Below are 18476 nucleotides of genomic sequence, written 5' to 3'. Positions count from 1 at the left end.
GTTCCACGAGGCCCTCTCTCAACCCCTCTAATCGGTGTGCACCAGCTTGGACGTTCCATCAGTGTTTCAGAGTTACATGTATTCCGTCCAGCGTGATGGAATTCCCAGGGTTTAGTCCTGCTTTGGGTGTGTTAGCGTGTTTTATTGATTTGGTTTCATTTTTGATTCTTTCCTTCGGAGCTGGGGACCGAACCCAGGGCCTTGCGCTTCCTAGGCAAGCGCTCTACCACTGAGCTAAATCCCCAACCCTGGTTTCATTTTTGAAAAATGTTATGTGTGGTGCACATGCCATGGTGCATTGGTGGAGCCCGAGGACAACTTGGGGGAATTGGTTTTCTCCTCCCACGATGTGTGTGGGTCTCAGGGACCGTCGTGCCTTTGCCTGGGAGCCGTCTCACTGGGTCTGATTCTGGTGTGACTTTGCCATTTCTGCTACCATTTGAGTGGAATGGTTTTATCCCCACCAAATAGACCTATTAAAAGTGTCTTTTTAAGGAAAGTGTCTTGTTTTTTGTAGTATATGTAAAAGTCAAATGTTCAGATGTCAGAAGTGTGAGGTTTGGAGTTTGGGAATTGTCTGAATCAGGAAGTGAGTGTCAGCTGTTCATTGAGTAGTTGCCTGGATGGTTCAGAAGACTCAGGAGCCAGTTACCACAAAAGGGCAAAAATGGCCTGTGAGCTGCTACACGTCTAACTTTCAGAGGCTAGTCAGCTAAAACCATCCCTCGTCAAAGGTACTTTCTTTATTTTTCCAAATTCACTTAAAAATATGTCTCAATTTTATTTCAAGTGAGCTTATTGGGGCCTGTGACCACTCCTGAATTCCAGCTTGTCAAGACTCCTTCATCAAATTCCCTGTCACAGAGATTGTACAACCTCTCCAAGAGCACACCCAGGTATGCAGAACTTCTCAGGGGTATGTGTGCACATACTCGTGTGTGTGTGTGTGTGTGTGTGCGCGCGTGCGCGTGTGCGTGTCTGTGCGTGTGTGCATGTCTGTGTGTGTGCGAGTGTGCGTGCGTGCGTCTCTCTGTGTGTGTGTCTCTGTGTGTGTGTCTGTGTGTGTCTCTGTGTGTGTGTGTGTGTGCGCGTGTGTGTGTGTGTCTCTGTGTGTGTATGTGTGCGTGAGTATGTGTGTGTCTGTGTGTGTGTGTCTGTGTGTGTGTCTCTGTGTGTGTGTCTCTGTGTGTGTGTGTGTCTGTGTGTGTGTGTCTCTGTGTGTGTGTGTCTGTCTGTGTGTGTCTCTGTGTGTGTGTCTGTGTCTGTGTGTGTGTGTCTGTGTGTGTGTGTGTGTGTGTGTACTCCTGCATGAGTTGCAGCAGCATGCTGGGGTAGAGCATACCTTGTAAGAATCAACTCTCTCCTACCGTGTAGTTCCTAGGAGTTGATTCAGGTCTTCAGGTTTGGGGACAGTAGTTTATTGAAGGTGTATTGGTGTATATGCCTGCAGTCCTCCAACAGTTCTAGCATTTGGGAGACTGAGACAGGAGAATCACCAGGAGTGCAAGGCCAGCCGGGGCCTTATCTAAAGAAGTAAATGAAAAGAATAACTGAAGTAGAAGTGGAAACCTCAGATGAAGGGCTCTGCGGTGACCCTGGGACCCACCCTGCTGGGTCAGTAACACCTTACCGAATAGCTCCCTAGGCAGTTCCCATGCTTAGTTTTATATCAAGTAACATAATTGTTATTCAGTATTTTTTATAGAATGTTTTTTAAAGAATGTGTACTCACCTGCATGTGTGATGCCTGCACTGGAGCACCCACCTGGAGAACAACCTTTAGAGTTAGTTCTTTCCTTCCTCCTTTGTGGGCTGTAGGGATGGATCTCAACTTGTCCGGGTTCGCAGTAATCACCTCTTTGTGGTGTCACTCACCAGCCTGTAGAGCACTTTTCTCAGCCGTTCTCTCTAATTTATTTTTAGATTTGGGAACAAGAGCAAGTCTGCCACCAACTTAGGTCAACAGGGCAAATTTTTCCCTGCTCCGTACCTCAAGTAAAGCTGTTTCTGCCTACTGTCTGCCTACTGCAGGAGACACACCTGTTCGCTCCTCAGCTCCTGTGTAATTACTACTTTTAGCATTTTCCAGGCTTTAAATAAAGTTTAATGTATATGAGAGTTTGATTATTACATAGCTCCCTCTCACCTGGTGACCTAGCACCTCGTAGAGTTGTTGGGAGCTTTAAAATGGAGCTTTCTGCAGGGTAGAAGGACAACGGGAATCGACTATGGCTCTTCTGGGGGGGGAGGGGGATCTCTTAGGCTTAAAGCCAGATACAGCTCGTGAAATGACTGGTCCTGTGGTGTCTCTTAGACAGTGACAGAAACTGTGCCTCTTAGGTAAACCTGAATTATCTCGGGACAAGAGGTTTTGGGACAAGATAAAGAACTACACAGAGGCCACAGGATGGCCCCTTCTCAGAAGCCAGGTCCTCTTCTCCTTCAGGGAGTGACACATGGCCGGGAGCCCTCTGCGGCGGGTAGGCCGAGGCACTGATCTGAGGATACTCACTTCTAACTGGGTTAAGTCTGAGTTGTAGAAAGTGCTAGAGGCTATGATCCCACGTGGCGTGTAGTCTCTAGTCAGCCTCAACCTGGACTTTGTTTGCAGTTGATTGGGGTCAAAGCCAGATTGGTTTAAAGCCTGATTCATTCTGACGACTGACCCCTTGTCCTTTGTCCAGTGGAGCCTATTTAAAAAGCCAGCTAATAGTTCAGAAGATTGTCTATTTTCATACAGCGAGAACGTTAGTTGCTTCTGTCTTTGCACTTTAGGTGGTGAGCTTTTTCCAGACATGTGTATGTAAGCATTGGTTTTTTGGTTAGCATTTTCCAGTGTCTAAAATGGCTTCCTTCCCTGGGATGTTTTCTGATACTCATACTAACCCTTATCTGTAAGACATGTATTTGGAATATTATGTGGAAAAAAATAAATACCTTTTTCAAGATGAAAGTGATGTTGGCTTTCTTGCCCTTGAGCACCTTTCTGAAGATGTCTCCCATACAGGGTGTTGCTTGCACCTTCCAGCTGAACCTGAAGTAAACCTGGAGAGCTTCCTCCTCCTTGTCATTCAGTCTGTTTTTCAAAACCGAAGTCCTAGATTTGTTACCTTCTTGTTTGAAGAAAGCATTTTAGGGAGAAAAAAAAACTTTTTAAACTAGTCTTTAGGGATCAGAATGGTGCAGATTTAAAGAAAAAAATTGCCGCTGGCTGTCTGCCTGGAACATCCTTCACTGCTGGAAGTGACTCTGGAGTGAGCCGGGATGATTAACTGAGGACACCTGCACTAAGAGCTCGAAGCTGGTGAGCAGACTGTATCTGAGATTGGAGGCAAACAGTCGCAGGCTTAATGTGTAACAGTGGACAGAGGAGGCAACCGACTGGCTTTTTTCCCAGGAGGGGGCAGCTCTCACAGCAGGGCCCATCTGCCTCAGCAAATTGACAGAAGTTGGGTCCCGTCTCCCAGGCTCCCCTCTCACACATGCCTGCTAGGCTCTTTTCTAACGCTGTCCTCTTTTCTCCTGTCTTTGCAAGCCTCACATTGGCCTGCCTCCACGTCGCTGTTCCACAGCGTCTCTCCAAGGTACACTTGAAGTCGCTAATGTGAGGAGGTAAATGAGTTGTGTAACGTTAGTGAAGGCAGAACTGCCCTGCGCAGGAATTGATGGCCCGTTAATGAAAAAGGAAACAGCCTCCTGTGTCACTTGCTGGCAGCCGGTTGCTCAGGTTTTGAGCTAAGTCAAGAGACCTTAGCTGTGCTGACGATTTTGAGGTTAGTAAAGGGAATGTACCTATTTCCATTTCAGCAGCCCCTCACATACAAGGGCTCAACTACCAAGGGCCTTTTTAAAAAATTATTTATTTTATGTATATGAGTACACTGTAGCTGTCTTCAGACACACCAGAAGAGGGCATCAGATCCCATTACAGATGGTTGTGAGCCACCATGTGGTGGCTGGGAATTGAACTCAGGATCTCTGGGAGAGCAGTCAGTGTTCTTAACCACTGAGCCATCTCTTCAGCCCTATTTAATTAAAGGGATCCACTGTTTTGAAGGGGCTGGACCCTTATCTCTTGTTTGTCGCACTTTCTCAAGATACCTCTTCATCTGTCTTGTTTTAGACCATGTCTCTCTCTGGCCCAGGCTGCCCTAGAATCGCTTCATTTATTTTTATTTATTTTGGGGGCAGTCCCTCAATATATCCCTGGAACTTGCTTTGTAGTCCAGGCTTCCCTTAGGGCTGTCCTGTTGCCTTAGCATTCCAAGTTCTGGAGTTGTAGACATGAACCACCATTCTAAGGCTAAAAATGGGAATCTTTAAATCTTAAATATCAATGTAAGCACAACTCTAGTGGTATCTACTTAACTGGACAGGCATTAGCCGGCCTGGTTCAACAGCAACGATCTGTGTCCATGGCTGGGTATTTGATCATTTCTCCTTTTCCAGGAAGATGGATTTGTAGCTAGGCCTGGTGGTGTCTTACAGTTTCGCACTTCATTCATGGGATTTTCCAGTTGGTGTTGTTGGGTTGTGGATGACTGGGGAATTGACCCTGCAGAGTGAAGCCACAGAGGGGGGCAGCAGTTAACATTCATGTGTCCGCACACATAGCTCTCGCATCATTCTACACATACAGTGTGCCCAGTGCTGGCTGTGGTACCCATGCATGTCTGTATAGCCTCATACATTGTTTCACACACAGTGTACCTATCATGGGCTCTGGTACCCTGCCTACGTACATAGCCACATACATTATTCTACGCATACAACGTACGCGTATTTGGGGGTGTGCCGTTCTCATATTTCCTGGGGTTTTTTACATGAATGAGAAAGCCGTTGTGGAAGTCCAGCTTTGAGAAGTGATTATGACCACGTGGTTCAGAGTTTAAGTCAACTTAACTCACACAGTAGGATCTTAGTCGGCGTACTTTACTTAACGCAGTCTTGGTGATGACTCAGGTTTAGCCATCATTAGGGTGTGGAGAAAATGTAAACCTATAGAACTGGGCCTGTTAGCATTGTGCTTTTAGTGTACACAGGGTTTGGAGAATGACCACTTAACTAACCTAAGAACTTGGTAATTTTTTTTAAAATTTGCTTCCTGTAGCTAGTGTGTTTTGTAAACGAAGAAAGGCACCAGGCCAGGAGCTCCCTCGCTTGTGTAATTCATTAGACCGTAATCCTCAGAACTATATTTGTTGATGGCTGCTGTTCACGAAGTCAGGTGGAAAACAGCCAATGTCACCAGGAATAACCTTGTAGTGGGTGAGAGTTTTGTCCTCTGTCATCACATGGGATGGGAAAAAAGGCCACTTTTGAGGACTCCGACTTGGAAGTGGGGTTTTGGTTTGAGTCGGGTTTATTTCCGTTTGTGGGCTAGGATCTCACGTAGCTGGTGCTGGTCTCAAAGCTTACAAAGCAGCTGAGGGTGACCTTTAACTTTTATTTTATTTATTTATTTATTTATTTATTTATTTATTTATTTATTTATTTATTGGTTCTTTTTTTCGGAGCTGGGGACCGAACCCAGGGCCTTGCGCTTCCTAGGCAAGCGCTCTACCACTGAGCTAAATCCCCAGCCCCCCAACCTTTAACTTTTAATTGTTCTGCTTCCTCATTTAGGATGCTGGCATTGCAGCTATGTGCCGCCACCTCAGGGTATGGCAGTAGGTATCGAGCCCAGGGCTTCATGTGCATGCATGCCAGATGGCCACTCTTCCGGTTGAACCAAATCCCTAGGCCTCACTTTGTTTTTATCATACACTGCTGTACCCCACACAACTGGCCACACCTCTGTGGCTGGCTTGGACACATAAATATGGAGGCTTCTGATGGGCACTTGCCAGTTATTCCTGCTCATCGCTGGAATTAAGGACACCCTCTCCATAAAAATCTCCAGGACTTAAAAAGTGCTTCTTTCTATTTATTTATGTGTCTTGGGTGCTGACCTGCTCGGATGCGCATGCATCAATGCTTGCAGTGCCCATGGAGGCCAAGAGGACATCGGATCCCCTGCATCACTGGGTGGGTGCTGGGAATGGAACCCTTGTCCTCGGTGCCAGCCACCAGTGCTCCTAACTGCTGAGCCATCTCTCCAGCCTTTAGGACACTTACATAGTGACTTAGCCCATTCAACAGCTGTTACTTGACCTCACGGTGCCCTGTGAGGGCAGAAGGATGGGTGGTGTGTCCTAGTTGGTAAATTCAGTGGGATGACTTGGCCCAAATGTCCATGAACTATAGTTTCCGTGGGATTAGAACTTGAGGATTCCAACTCTTAGTGAGCAATGGTGGGTGCTATTGCACACTTCCTAATAGCAGAATCTTTTTGGTGGAGTTTAATACCTAATAGTTTAAGTTGCCCTTAGCTTTACGTAGGCTCCAGTAACACACTTGTATCCCCAAATGACCAAAGAGTAAATGAGCAAAGCTAAGTTGGAGGCACAAGCTTAGGATTCTAGCATCTCACAAAGTCGGGCCATTTCAAGGCCTACCTGAGATAGTGAGTTCTGGGCCAGCCTGGGCAACTTAGTGAGACCATGTCTCAAAAAAAAAATGTTTTTAAAGATTAATTTATTTATTTATATGAGTGCACTGTAGCTGTCTTCAGACACACCAGAAGAGGGCATCAGGACTCATTACAGATGGTTGTGAGCCACCATGTGATTGCTGGGAATTGAACTCAGGACCTCTGGAAGAGCAGCCAGTGCTCTTAACCGCTGAGCCATCTCTCCAGCCCCATGTATCAGATTTTTAAATTAAGAAGCAGGGCTGGAGATATAACTCACTGAGAGAGTGGTTGCCTAACATGGGAGAGGCTCCAGTGGTTCAGTCCTCAGAACTGCAAACAACAAAGCCAAAACTGTATGTAATAAGGGACTGAAGAGATACTCAGTGATTAACAGAACTGGCTGCTCTTCAGGAGGACCCAGGTTCGATTCCCAGCACCTACACCACGGCTTACAGCTGTCTGCAACTCCTGTTCCAGGAGATCTGCCTGGTTTCCGTGCGGTGCTAAGACATGCTCTCCAACAAACACCCATATATGTTAAATGGACAAACAAAAAGCTCTAGTAAAAAGTGGTTAGCAATCATTTTCATTTTTTATGTTTTTTATGTTCTCATCATTATAAGAACTTATTTGAGTGCTGGAGAGATGGCTCAGTGGTTAAGAGCACTGACTGCTCTTCCAGAGGTTCTGAGTTCAATTCCTAGCAACCACATGGTGGCTCACAACCATCTGTAATGGGATCCGATGCCCTCTTCTGGTGTGTCTGAAGACAGTGACAGTGCACTCACATACATTTGAGACTAGATCTCACTGCCGAGTCAAAGGGATACCACCGTTCCCAGCCTTGTAAGTGAGGAATCCACTGATAACTGAATACAGTTCACCATGCTAGAGGGGACCCAGAAAGAGTGGGAACAGCCATGCTTCGGGCAGGGACAGAGGGCTAGGGACAGACTCTGTAGGGGTTGGGGTATTGCTCAACAGAATGGAGGACTTGGTCCTGGGAAGTTTTCTGTACAGAAGGAGGAGAATGAACAGGCACGAGCCTGTGAGGTTGTTCCTCTACGAGGCCTCTGTGCCATGAAACTCGAAGCCAAAGACAGACAAGTGTGAGCCGAGCTATCGTCCAGCTTTGAGGATGTGTCAAGGGATTAGCTCCCTGCCTTTCCCCTCTGAGTGGCACAAGCTCTCACTCCGTCTCATGTTTACCGTCTGGCGCTGAGTTAAGAAGTCTTCAAGTGATCTCTTCAGCAGCCTGAGCAGCGCCAGGCCTTTCTGAGGGCTGTTCCGCTTCCTCCCTCTCCAACCCTGGGGCCCAGTGCTCTCCACAAAGTTGTGTCCACACGTGTGCATGCCTGGGGTCAGAAGAATGCACTAGAGCTCCCAGAGGGATTAAATGAACTTCCAGCCCAAGGAGTCAGCGTGCTTAATGGTCCAAAGTCTTTCTGTTGTCAAAACTAACAAGTGGCCTTGTCCTTAGGTGAGTTGTTCCTACCACAGAGGACACTCTGCCTGCCGGATGATCTGCTCCATCCAGGACACAGTAGCTAGAAAGATAAAGGGGCTGGGATTTTTCTTCTTCGGAAAGCGAAGCTTAGGGGTAGGGGTGCTTGAACAAAGCACCGGCTTTCCTCCCAGGGAGCTGGCTGCTCTCCCCTCCTGGGCTAATGTGCACTGACTACAGCTAAATGCCTGATGCTTCTGGATAGCATCCAGCCCCTCAGCAGAGCAGCCACATTGGAGATACAGCTGCTGGCATTAAAGGGCTAAGCCCTTTCCAGCTGCTTTGCTCTAACGGGGAACCTACCGCGGTCAGAGGCTTAAGGGAGCCGTCTTGGCTGGGTTAGAGGAAATGACTAATCTCTGTATCTTCTCTGGACGATGCCCAGAGGCTCCAGGAAAGATAACCTGGTGGGGTGGGAAGTGGCTGGATAATGAATGGTGTTACAGTGCTAGGCTATTGTCTCAAAATTGTGGTACTGGGAGTGCCAGAGCTGAGCTGTGCCACGAAGTAGACTTAGATGCCTGAGCTCTCTGGCCCACAGCGGCCGAGGTCCCCTTACCTGCTCCACGTCCCAGTTCCCGGGAAAACTCAAACTCTGACACAGGCACAAACGTCTACGTGAGGACGAAGATTAGAAAAGCTGAGGCCTCAGGAGGAGGCCGCAGCTCGATGCCAAATGGTGAAAAGAGAGGACGAGGGAGGTCACACAGATGTGTGGTCAAGGTGGTGAAGCTGGCATCGTCTGCTATGCGTCAGGCTGCATGCTGTACAGCTCCGGAGAGCTCCGGTGTGCTCCAGCACTGACTTAATGGAACCTTGACAGATGTGTGACAGGGACAGAGCAGCTCCAGTGCACAAGCCGACATGCTCGGTCAAGTGTGCAAGCAGGTTCAAGCTCTAGGCATGCACCCAAACCACAGGAGCTGAGTGTGGAAGAGTCCACCACCCGCTGGACATTTTAGACAAGGAGCAGCTAGGTTGATGAGAACACCCTGGATGCCTTGAGAAAGACCAACCGACGGCTCACCAACCCCAGAAGAGCAGCTGTCCTCGGCTGAGGTGCTGAAGGACCAGAAGACCGCTCTGCAACCCCCCTCCCCAGTGCCCGCCACCGTATAAAATGGGGGAGGGTGGGGACTGCTTTCCCACCCCCCCTCAAACCTTGTTTCTCTGTTCTCATGCTTCTCCCCAGACCCAGAGAGCAAGATCTTCCTTCTGTCACCCTGCACAGCTGTCTACAGGAGTTAGGACGGTGGGTGGCTGATTGGCCTCCGTCCATTGAACTTGCTCCAGCCCAACCCTGAGTAGGTCTACAGCATTGCTGCCATGGGCCATCAGTGGAGTGGAGGGTGGGGAGGACATGGTGGAGCTTCCCTGGCTCCCTTTGCTGCACTGTATCAGCTCATTTACAGCAATGCTCAGGCTTCTCTGTACAGCGGAGGACACCTTCCTTTTGCTGTCCCCTAGGCTGTCCCTCCCCTGTGTCATGCTCTGTCCACCACAGTGGCAATGGGGTGGCTGTCTGCTTGGAGTTCCAGGTGTGGGGAGGCACCCCTCCGTCTTCTTGTCTGTTCACCGGGTGCCCCCTTTCTCTTTGGGCGTCCTGGCTTTGTGCTCACCGAAGAAAAGTCTACAGGCAACAAAGTGGAAATGTTCTGCCGTGAAAAAGAAGACGGCTCCAGTTTGGCATGGCTTGTGTTTTGTCTTGCCTTTTTGAAAAGGATTCCGAGGCGCAGTCTGGAAAACCTGAAGCCGACATTGCAACAGGCAGTGGGAGAGGCTAGGGAGGTGGTGGCCATCCCTCTGAGAGCAAGACTTGAGGCCTTCCCGACTTAGACTGATTAGACTGATTTAGACTCAAGATTTGAAGGAGAAACAATCATTTCATTGATTATAAGATGTGCTTTTAAAATGCCTGGCTAATACCTAGGAGACTCAGGGCACCTTATAATCAGTGGGGTTTTACAATGTACCCTTTGTTTATGTTTTTGTTTTTTCTGGTTGGCTTGTAAGATCACAGCATATACACCTGCATTCCGTGTTAGTTTGGTTGGAAGCATAAGCTGTTCTGTTAGCTGGCAACCTGCCACCTTGCCATGATCAAAGACATGTTAGGATAGTTCCGGTATGTGGTGGTTCAAAACATAACGGCCCACGTCGTGTTGTATGTTTGAACGCTTGGTCCCCACTGGGTGGAACTGTTTGGGAAGATTCCGAGGTGTGGCCTTGCTGGAGGGGTTGTGTCACTGGGGGTGGGGGGTGGGCTCTGGGCTTCAGAAGCCTGCCAAGCTCTCTACTTCTGCCTCCTGGTTGTCTTCTCCTCTTGTCTGCTTACTGCTTCCCTGTAACACGGTGGCTGCTGGCCTGCTGTCATGTTTCCTACCATGGTGGTCATAGACACCAAACCCCTGAGACTGTGAACCCACAGATTAAATGTTCTCTTGTATGAGATGTGTGGGTCTTGGCTGGTGGAACGTAACTAAGACACAGTGAGCAGTGCATGCTAAGGACGGAGACTGGGGATTCAATCCAGGGGTTCAGTTCCTGGTACCAGGGCATCCCTTGTCTGAGCACAGCTGCTCCAGGGACAGCAGAGCCACTAAGAATCTATAAAATATCCTAGCATAAAGAAGCAGACAGGTGGCTTCTAAGACAGTGTCAAAGTGTGTCCCTGTCACCATTCCCCAGAGCAAAGAACCAAGAAGGGGAGAAACACTCGTACGGAGATCAGTGATGGAGGTCACGGAACAGTCTATAGGAGTAAGACATCACATCTGAGCAGTCTGTTGGGAGCGTCCCTTATGATCCTTGTCCAGTTCTCTCGTCAAGTCCAGAATACCCAAAGAAGGTCTCTCCCACTGACGTACATCTGGATGACTCCAGGGAGACCGAGGCAGGAGGATTCTTACAAGTTTGAGACCTGCCTGGGCTACATGTTGCCACAAAAATGAGACCAAGGGAAAGCTGTGACTTGGAAAACGAATCCTCTAGCATGGGACAGACACTGAGGTCAGGGAAACACGTCCAAAAGTTAGTAGACTAAAAATATCATTTTGTTTTAGAAGGCCTTTCTGTGACAGGTGCTCAGATAATCTAGCGAAAGGGTGTTGAGTGCCAGGGCAGAACTGGGGTAGAGTGAGGGAGAGCCGGAAGCTGACAGTCTCCACAGCCATGATGTAAGGCTGGAGTCCAGGGAGAGGTTCAGCTGGTGAGGGCCATGGAAGCTGTACCCAGGCAGAGAACATTCAGCCCAGGACTCTTGACTCTGACATCCGAGATCTCCGTCCTCGGCTGGGCTCTGGCCTGTCTGGGCCCTGTTTCGTGTCTAGGGCTGGGATGGGAGTTACTGTTCTCTGCCCTGCCTTCTCCCTGAGAGTCTTTACTTCACCGGTCCCCATCAGAGCTCTGAAATACCATATTTTATTCCTCTCTTCTGCCCACTAACTGCAATGTATTAATTAATGTCATCAGACTCCTGTAACCCTCACTGGCAGGGCCTGGCTTCCACAGCTTTGCTGAATGTGACTCTGCCCTGTGTAGCCCTCTCCCCGAGAAGTGATTGCAGATCTTGGCCGTGCCGACCTCCTGCCATGGCTGCCCAGAGTGGCCCCAGTGTGGCTGGATTCTTTGTCTTGATTAGCTCTTCCTCTCTGCCTTCCTCTGATGCAGCCCACAGCTGGCCCTTAGCTGTAGGTTAAAAAAAAAAAAATCTATCAAGCTCTGGTTTTCTCTTACCCTGCACTCCCCAGAGTTGCTCTGAGCTATGGAGGAGAGCGGGTGGGGGCAGTGTTGTGGGTAATCCTTTTCCCTCACCCAGTGGAGCCTCCCATCAGGAGTTCAAGGTCACCAGCAGGCAGCCTGACCAACATGACATCTTTTGACTTTGTTAAAGATGGCAAGGATATTGCTCTATGCTATTCCTCAAACCGGGATCAGATATCAGTGCTCTCTGCCCCTGTCTGTCTCTCTCCATCTGCTTCTGTCTGTCTGTCTGTCTGTCTGTCTGTCTGTCTCTAATCACTGTTGCTTTATTCATTAACCATACAACTCTGTGCAGTTCGATGTATCTTGTTTTATAAAAACCACTACCAGGGCGATGAGGAGACAGAGAAGAAACATCTTCATATTGTGAACAAAAGATTGCATTCCCAAATGGAAAAGGTCCCCGGAAATTCCCACAAACGTAACAACCAACAGGAAGTGAAGCGAGGCGCAGCGGTCCTGGGTGAAGAAATCTAAGTAAGCCTCAGCAGGAAGAGAGCGGACTTCCCTGCTGGGGTCCAAGGCAAGTTTCTGAAACCTGGAAGGTCTTTGTAATCCCTTGAAAATAAAGTCAAGGCCGTGTGGTAGGAAAATGGAAGAGATTACACCCATGCATGCGCAGCTCAAGGGATCCTCCTGCCTCAGCCTCCAGAGTGGCTGGGATTCCATGTGCCCCGCTCGATGTGTGTGTGTGTATGTGTGTGTGTGTGTGTGTGTGTGTGTGTGTGTGTGTGTGTGCGCGCGCGCGTGCTGTGGCTGGTGTTATACTGTCCTGATCTTTGTGTGGTGCTCCAGCCGTCAACATGAGGGGCAGTCCTTCCTGCCATGGGTGGCCAGTGTCTTATCAGCTAGGACACCTGCACAGCCGGCTGGTCTGAACCAGTTGTTCAGTAACGGGAACAGCCTTGTCCTTGGCTGACGGGAGAGGGTCCTCTAAGAATCGCAGGCTGGAAGTGGTGTCTTGGAAGTGGCTCTCTGAGTCACTCTTCAAATCTTCTGCAAACTTCACACCTCATAAAGTTAGGAACCCAGAAGACCAAGGCCATTTTATGGAGTGGAAAATAGCTGGGGGAGGGGCTATCTGTGACGGAAGAAGGATTACCCACCCCGGACTCCCCCTCCTGCCCCATGGACGCAGCCCCATGGAGCTGTAGGCTATCCTGGAAGCTGGCTCAGGCCTATCACAGACTGTGAGAAGCTAGGAGTGCAAGCCAGCTCGGGGAATCCTGTGGGGTGCAGAGGGCTAGACTCTGGGGGCTTGGCGGGGCTCCTCTGCTCTCTGAGTTCTCGCACAGGCCTCCCTTCTCATGGAATCTACATGTCAAATCTAACACCCTCTCAGTGTTTGAAGGCTGTTTTGGACCTTGCCGGTACACATGCAGGTCTGGGGGTCCATATAGCATATGTGGGGGCTGTGCTGAGGGCACCCACAGTGGGGTCAGCTGTTCTCCCATCTCCAGTTCTTGTGTGTGTGTGTTGTGTGTGTGTGCGTGTGTATATGTGTGTGTGAGTTTTCTTTCATATGAAGTTCCAATCCTCAAAACCCTCCTTTTCACTATTGCTCCCAGCCCCCTTCAGTCCTGAAGCTCCTCCAAGCCAGCCACCATCTTTCCAATGATTCGCTTCTCTGCTCTAAGGTCATTGTTAATTATTTTTCTTCTTGTGTGTGACATGTCACCTTTTCTTTGGGGTCCACCTCATTTCCAGGAAAACATGCACACACACACACACACACACACACACACACACACACACACACACGCCACTCCACGGCTCGGCTCAGCCCAGGGTATGGAAAGGAGGCAGTGCTCTCTTCCTTAGTAACAGCCCTGGCTTTGCCAGGAACCACACAGGAAGCTGCTGTGCTCACGTGGATGAAATGGCGTCTCCCACTGTGGGGATAGGAGCTGTGGGATCCGACTCTGTGTCACGTATGGTAACAACAGGTGTCACAAAAGCTATCTAGCCTGGCTGTCTCTTCACTGCTGAGTTTTCCAGACGAGTAAATTAGTCCATGACCCAGAAACCTCGAGAGCCTACCGTCCCTTGGGCGACTGAGGCAGGAGGACATTTCTCTTCACCTTTGAGGCTACAGAGTAAGACCAGGCCTCCTGTCCTTATTTTCTGAGTGCCACCACGCCACGTTTATGTGGTGCTGGAGGTCAAACGGAGGGCTTTGCACATACTAGGCAAGCACTCAGCAGGCAGAGGTACACACCAGCCCTATCTTTTTCTTCAGCCTTGGCGGAAGAATCCTGTAAGGCAAAGTGATTTTCTTGAAAGGTAAATCTCTGGTTTGGTCCCTGTTTTCCCTTACACCTGGGGACCAAATAGATCCCAGAGGCTGGCCCCTCTCTGGCCTCTCCCATCTTGCCCAGTATGCTCTGTCCGGATGAGCCCTGTCCCCTTTATACTTGGTCTGTAAGTTAAAGGCCAGCATTGGGGGCAGGTTGGGAGTGGGGCAGCAAGGGGCTTCCTGCCAGCCAATCAGAAGTAACTGCCTGGGCTCTGGGCTCGCCTCATCTGCTCCTGCTAAGACAATCATCAACATAAAAGGCTAATTGTATTAATCACCAAGGCACCCATCCTGAGTCCCCCTCCCCCTCGAGAGAATTATGAATTGCCACCGCAGATGGCCCCACTGATTGAAAGCAGTACTCAGCAGGAAGAAGGACCAGATCCGATTACACACCATTAATTAAAAACTTCCCCTGACAAATGAGAAACAGGAGGCGAGCACTGAGGGCCTGCCTGGTGGGTCTCTCTGTCCTCCCCAGACCCTTTGTCCCCAACCAGCCCCAGGGACTGTGGTGGTGAAGCCTACTTCTCCAGCTGGAGCCCCGAGATCGGAACACCGAAGGTCAACTCTCCCCTTGTCCAAACAGATGGCTGCCCTAGTAAAGTGTCTGGGAAAGGAGAGGCTAACCTTCGATTTCTCACTCTGATTCCAAGTTCCTCTTTTCTCAGGAAGCCTACCCCTCCTCTCCTCCTTCCCTACCGAGGGTGCTAAAGGACTATCAGTGAAAATGGTTCCCTGCTCTCCCTCTAACCACCCCCTTGCTCTTTTGGGTCCCTTTGGGGGATCTCTGTGACCACCATAGCCAGCAGAGTAACCAACCATCTACGGGAGGCGAGAAGGCAGTTTGGTTAAACACAAGGTAGCTGGTGTTGGCTCAAACTTCAGGAGTCTGACCAGGAGGAGCAGCCATATCTAAGCACAGCACATTTTGGTGAAAATTTTCCTGGCGATAATAACTCAGTCCTGTGTGCACAGCTACCCTGGAATTCTTTGTAAAGTCCGTGTGACAGGCTAACAAGATGGAGCCTAACAAGTTCATGAGAAGGATTTAGGTGATCCTATGTGGTCTTGTCCACTGTGCAGGGAGTACAGAGGACTTCAGATTCTTAACCACTTCCACTCTGGGCAGATAACAGGCTATGCATGGTATTGTATTTTTTTTTTTTTTGATTGATTGATTCATTCAGGGTTCCTTTGTGTAGCCCTGGCTGTCCTGGAACTCCCTCTGTAGACCAGGCTGGCTTCTTCTTTTTTTTAAATATTTATTTATTTTATATATGTGAGTACACTGTAGCTGTCTTCAGACACACCAGAGAGGGCATCAGATCCTATTACAGATGGTTGTGAGCCACCATGTGGTTGCTGGGAATTGAACTCGGGACCTCTGGAAGAGCAGTCGGTGCTCTTAACCGCTGAGCCATCTCTCCAGCCCCCGAGCTGGCTTCTAAGCAGAGATCCACCTGCTTCTGCCTCCCGAGGGCTGGGATCAAAGGCTGTGCGCCCCCCCCCCCCCCACCTGACTGCATCCCTCTCTTTGAAGGAGCAAGGCTGTGTGTTTAATACTCCTGGTTCCTAGTGCGCATCCGTGAGCTCAAGGACCTCCATGCCTCCCACACCTAAATTCCAGGATTGCTGCTCCAGAGTGGTGGGTGGAGACACGAACTCTGGCTGCCGCCCTCTTCCCATCCCTGCATGGAAGCAGAGACTTCTCAGCTGCTGTCATTTAGGCTCATTTGGAGCTGCGAGTTCTGACTTTCCCTCTTCTTGATCAATTGTCCCTCCCCAGCCGCCCAGCCTCAGTCACTCATTCATCAAACTTTTATTGAGCACCCAGTGTGTGCTCGACTCTGGGGGCACAGAGATAATTTGTCAAGAGGCTTAAAAGCCTACTGCAGGAGCTCCCTGCTACAACACTCCAGCCCCTGCCTCTTTCTTGCAGGGCTGCAGCTCGTCTGAGACTCCATGGGGCTCTATTTTAGAAATTTCTAATCCGGGGAGCTAGGGACACCTTAGGGGTCTATGCAATGGAGTCAAGTGACCGCTGGCGAGCCAATCATGTATTGTTCACTCACTTGTACATAGATGAACACACACACAGACATGCCACACATACAGACACACAGAGGTGCACACTCATATACACATATACACACGGAGACACAGACACACATACACACACAGAGAGAGAAAGAGACACACATACACAGAGACACAGACACACACATACAGAGGCACACATCCACACACACACACAAAGACACACAGACACACACACACAGATACACACAGACACACACAGACACACATAGACACAGACACACAGACACACACACGGACACACACAGAGACACACAGAGATACACACAGACACGCACAGATACACACAGACACACACAGACACACATAGACACAGACACACAGACACACACACATGGACACACACAGAGACACACAGAGATACACAGAGACATAGACACACTTACAGACACACACAGACACACATACACACATACACACACACAGGTGTCCCTGCTTATAAAAGGACACAAGAAGCAGGACACCCTGGGGCTTTTTGAGATTGTGAAGACGAATGAGAAGGATTCAGCTCGGAGGGACGTGGATAGTCCTTGGCACCAATGATATCACAGAATGTGGAACATAGATGCTGGGCCACGGCCACCCCATGGCCACTGCAGTAATCCCAGATTGTCTCTACCAACCTGCCCTTGAAGGACTCTGGCGGCCCCTCCCTTACTCCCTCATCCTGGCCCATTGGAAGATGCGGAAAAGGACTTCAGCATCTCTCTCTCTCTCTCTCTCTCTCTCTCTCTCTCTGTCTAATGGATTTGGCTGCTGCATCTCAGGGTACCATGGTGATGGGTGCCATAGAGATGAGAACTGACTTGAATTGGCTTATCTCTCATTCCAGGGCCCCTCCCCTAATCCCACCCCCACAAAGCTCCCAGGTCAGTAGACATCAGAGAGAAGGAGGCAGAGTTTCTCTCAAGCATCCCCCTCCCCCTCCTTCTCCCTCTCAAGCATCCCCCTCCCCCTTCCCACTTCTCTTCCCCCCTCTCAAGCATCCCCCTCCCCCTTCCCTCTTCCCCTCCTTCTCAAGCATCCCCCTCCCCCTCCTTCTCCCTCTCAAGCATCCCCTCCCCCTTCCCACTTCTCTTCCCCCCTCTCAAGCATCCCCCTCCTCCTTCCCTCTTCCCCTCCTTCTCAAGCATCCCCCTCCCCCTCTCTCCCATTACCAACAGCAATTGTATCCAAACCCAATAATTACAGTAATAATCATCATTTATTGAAGTGTTCTATCAGCATTTAACTCCCCAAAGTGTTCTCTAACTCGTCCTTGTCACCGTGCTCCCGAGGGAGAAGTGTGCCCATTTTACAGTGGATAAGCTGAAATCCAGGAGAGGATGCCCCGCCACCCCACGACCTCCTTTGATTGGCAGAGTAGTTGTGCAGCAGCCATCAACATGGAGCCAAAACAATTCAACTCCCACGGTCTTTTAGAGACGTTAAACCTGTAATCTCCACTTTCTGGGTCATTCTATGGTCTCATTGTTTAATAGGACTTAAGAGCTTCTTTGGAGCCACAATGCTGAGAATCAGACTTCAGAGGCTTCTGGCCCAGGGTATAGACGGAGTGGGGCATGGTGGGAGTGGGGGCGGGGGAGTGTGTGTGTGCAATGGACGAGAGCGTCCCATGAGAAGGTTCCTCTGTGTCACCTTGTCCCAGGTGAGCATTTGGGAAGTAGGAACAGAGGCCTTTTGTAAGAGTGACCTTTGTCCTTGAGAAACACCAAACCACACCTAGAACAGAGAAGCTTGGGCTATCCCAGTAATTGGTATCCCCCTCTTCTCAGAGGGGAAAGTTTGGGGGTTCTGAAGCTCCCTCATCAGAGTCCAAGCAGAATGGATATTTGGGCCCCAGTCCTCCTTTCTTCAAGTCCGGGACCCAGAGGCCCAGGATGCCCACTGGGTGCTGCTGTGTGATTTCTGTCTCCCTTTGCTCTTGCCATTAAGAAATGAAAAAGAGTTATGAAACTAGAACCGTGACCATGAGAGTGAGAAGGCATGTAGGGGGAAGTAGAGGGACTGGAGGGGCTGGGAGGACAAGGGAGGGGAGACTGGGGGGAACTGGGATAGCCTGGGAGACTAGGGAGGGAGAACTGGGGGACAAGGCAGAGGGGACTAGAGGGGATTGAGGGACTAGGGAAGACTGGGGGACTGGAGTAGACTAGGGGACTGGGTGGGGGCTGGGCAGGACTGGGATAGACTGGGGGACTACAGAGGGAGGACTGGGGGGGGGAACTGGGATAGACTGGGGGACTAGGGGGACTGGGGTAGACTAGAGGACTAGGGAAGGGTATTGGGGGGCTGGGGTAGAC

The 18476-nt window shown here is 49.8% G+C and overlaps 1 protein-coding gene across 2 annotated transcripts in view; it reads left to right on the top strand.

Annotated features, from left to right (window-relative positions):
- Racgap1 (Rac GTPase-activating protein 1) overlaps positions 1–2953 on the top strand; it is a 29949-nt gene extending 26996 nt beyond the window's left edge. Inside the window, exons 16-17 of one of the 2 annotated variants that reach the window (XM_087557586.1) lie at positions 791–896; positions 1924–2953. In XM_087557586.1, the coding sequence (XP_087413712.1) occupies positions 791–896; positions 1924–1999 (182 nt within the window). In that variant the 3' untranslated portion in view covers positions 2000–2953. The remainder of the gene's footprint in view (positions 1–790; positions 897–1923) is intronic. The other variant, NM_001108112.1, reaches the window with a different exon arrangement.
- Positions 2954–18476: the final 15523 nt, after the last annotated feature.

Source organism: Rattus norvegicus, chromosome 7 (genome assembly GCF_021556685.1).
Source record: "Rattus norvegicus strain SHRSP/BbbUtx chromosome 7, alternate assembly SHRSP_T2T, whole genome shotgun sequence".
Taxonomy (NCBI): Eukaryota; Metazoa; Chordata; class Mammalia; order Rodentia; family Muridae; genus Rattus; species Rattus norvegicus.
This window is presented reverse-complemented; position numbering and strand designations above follow the sequence as displayed.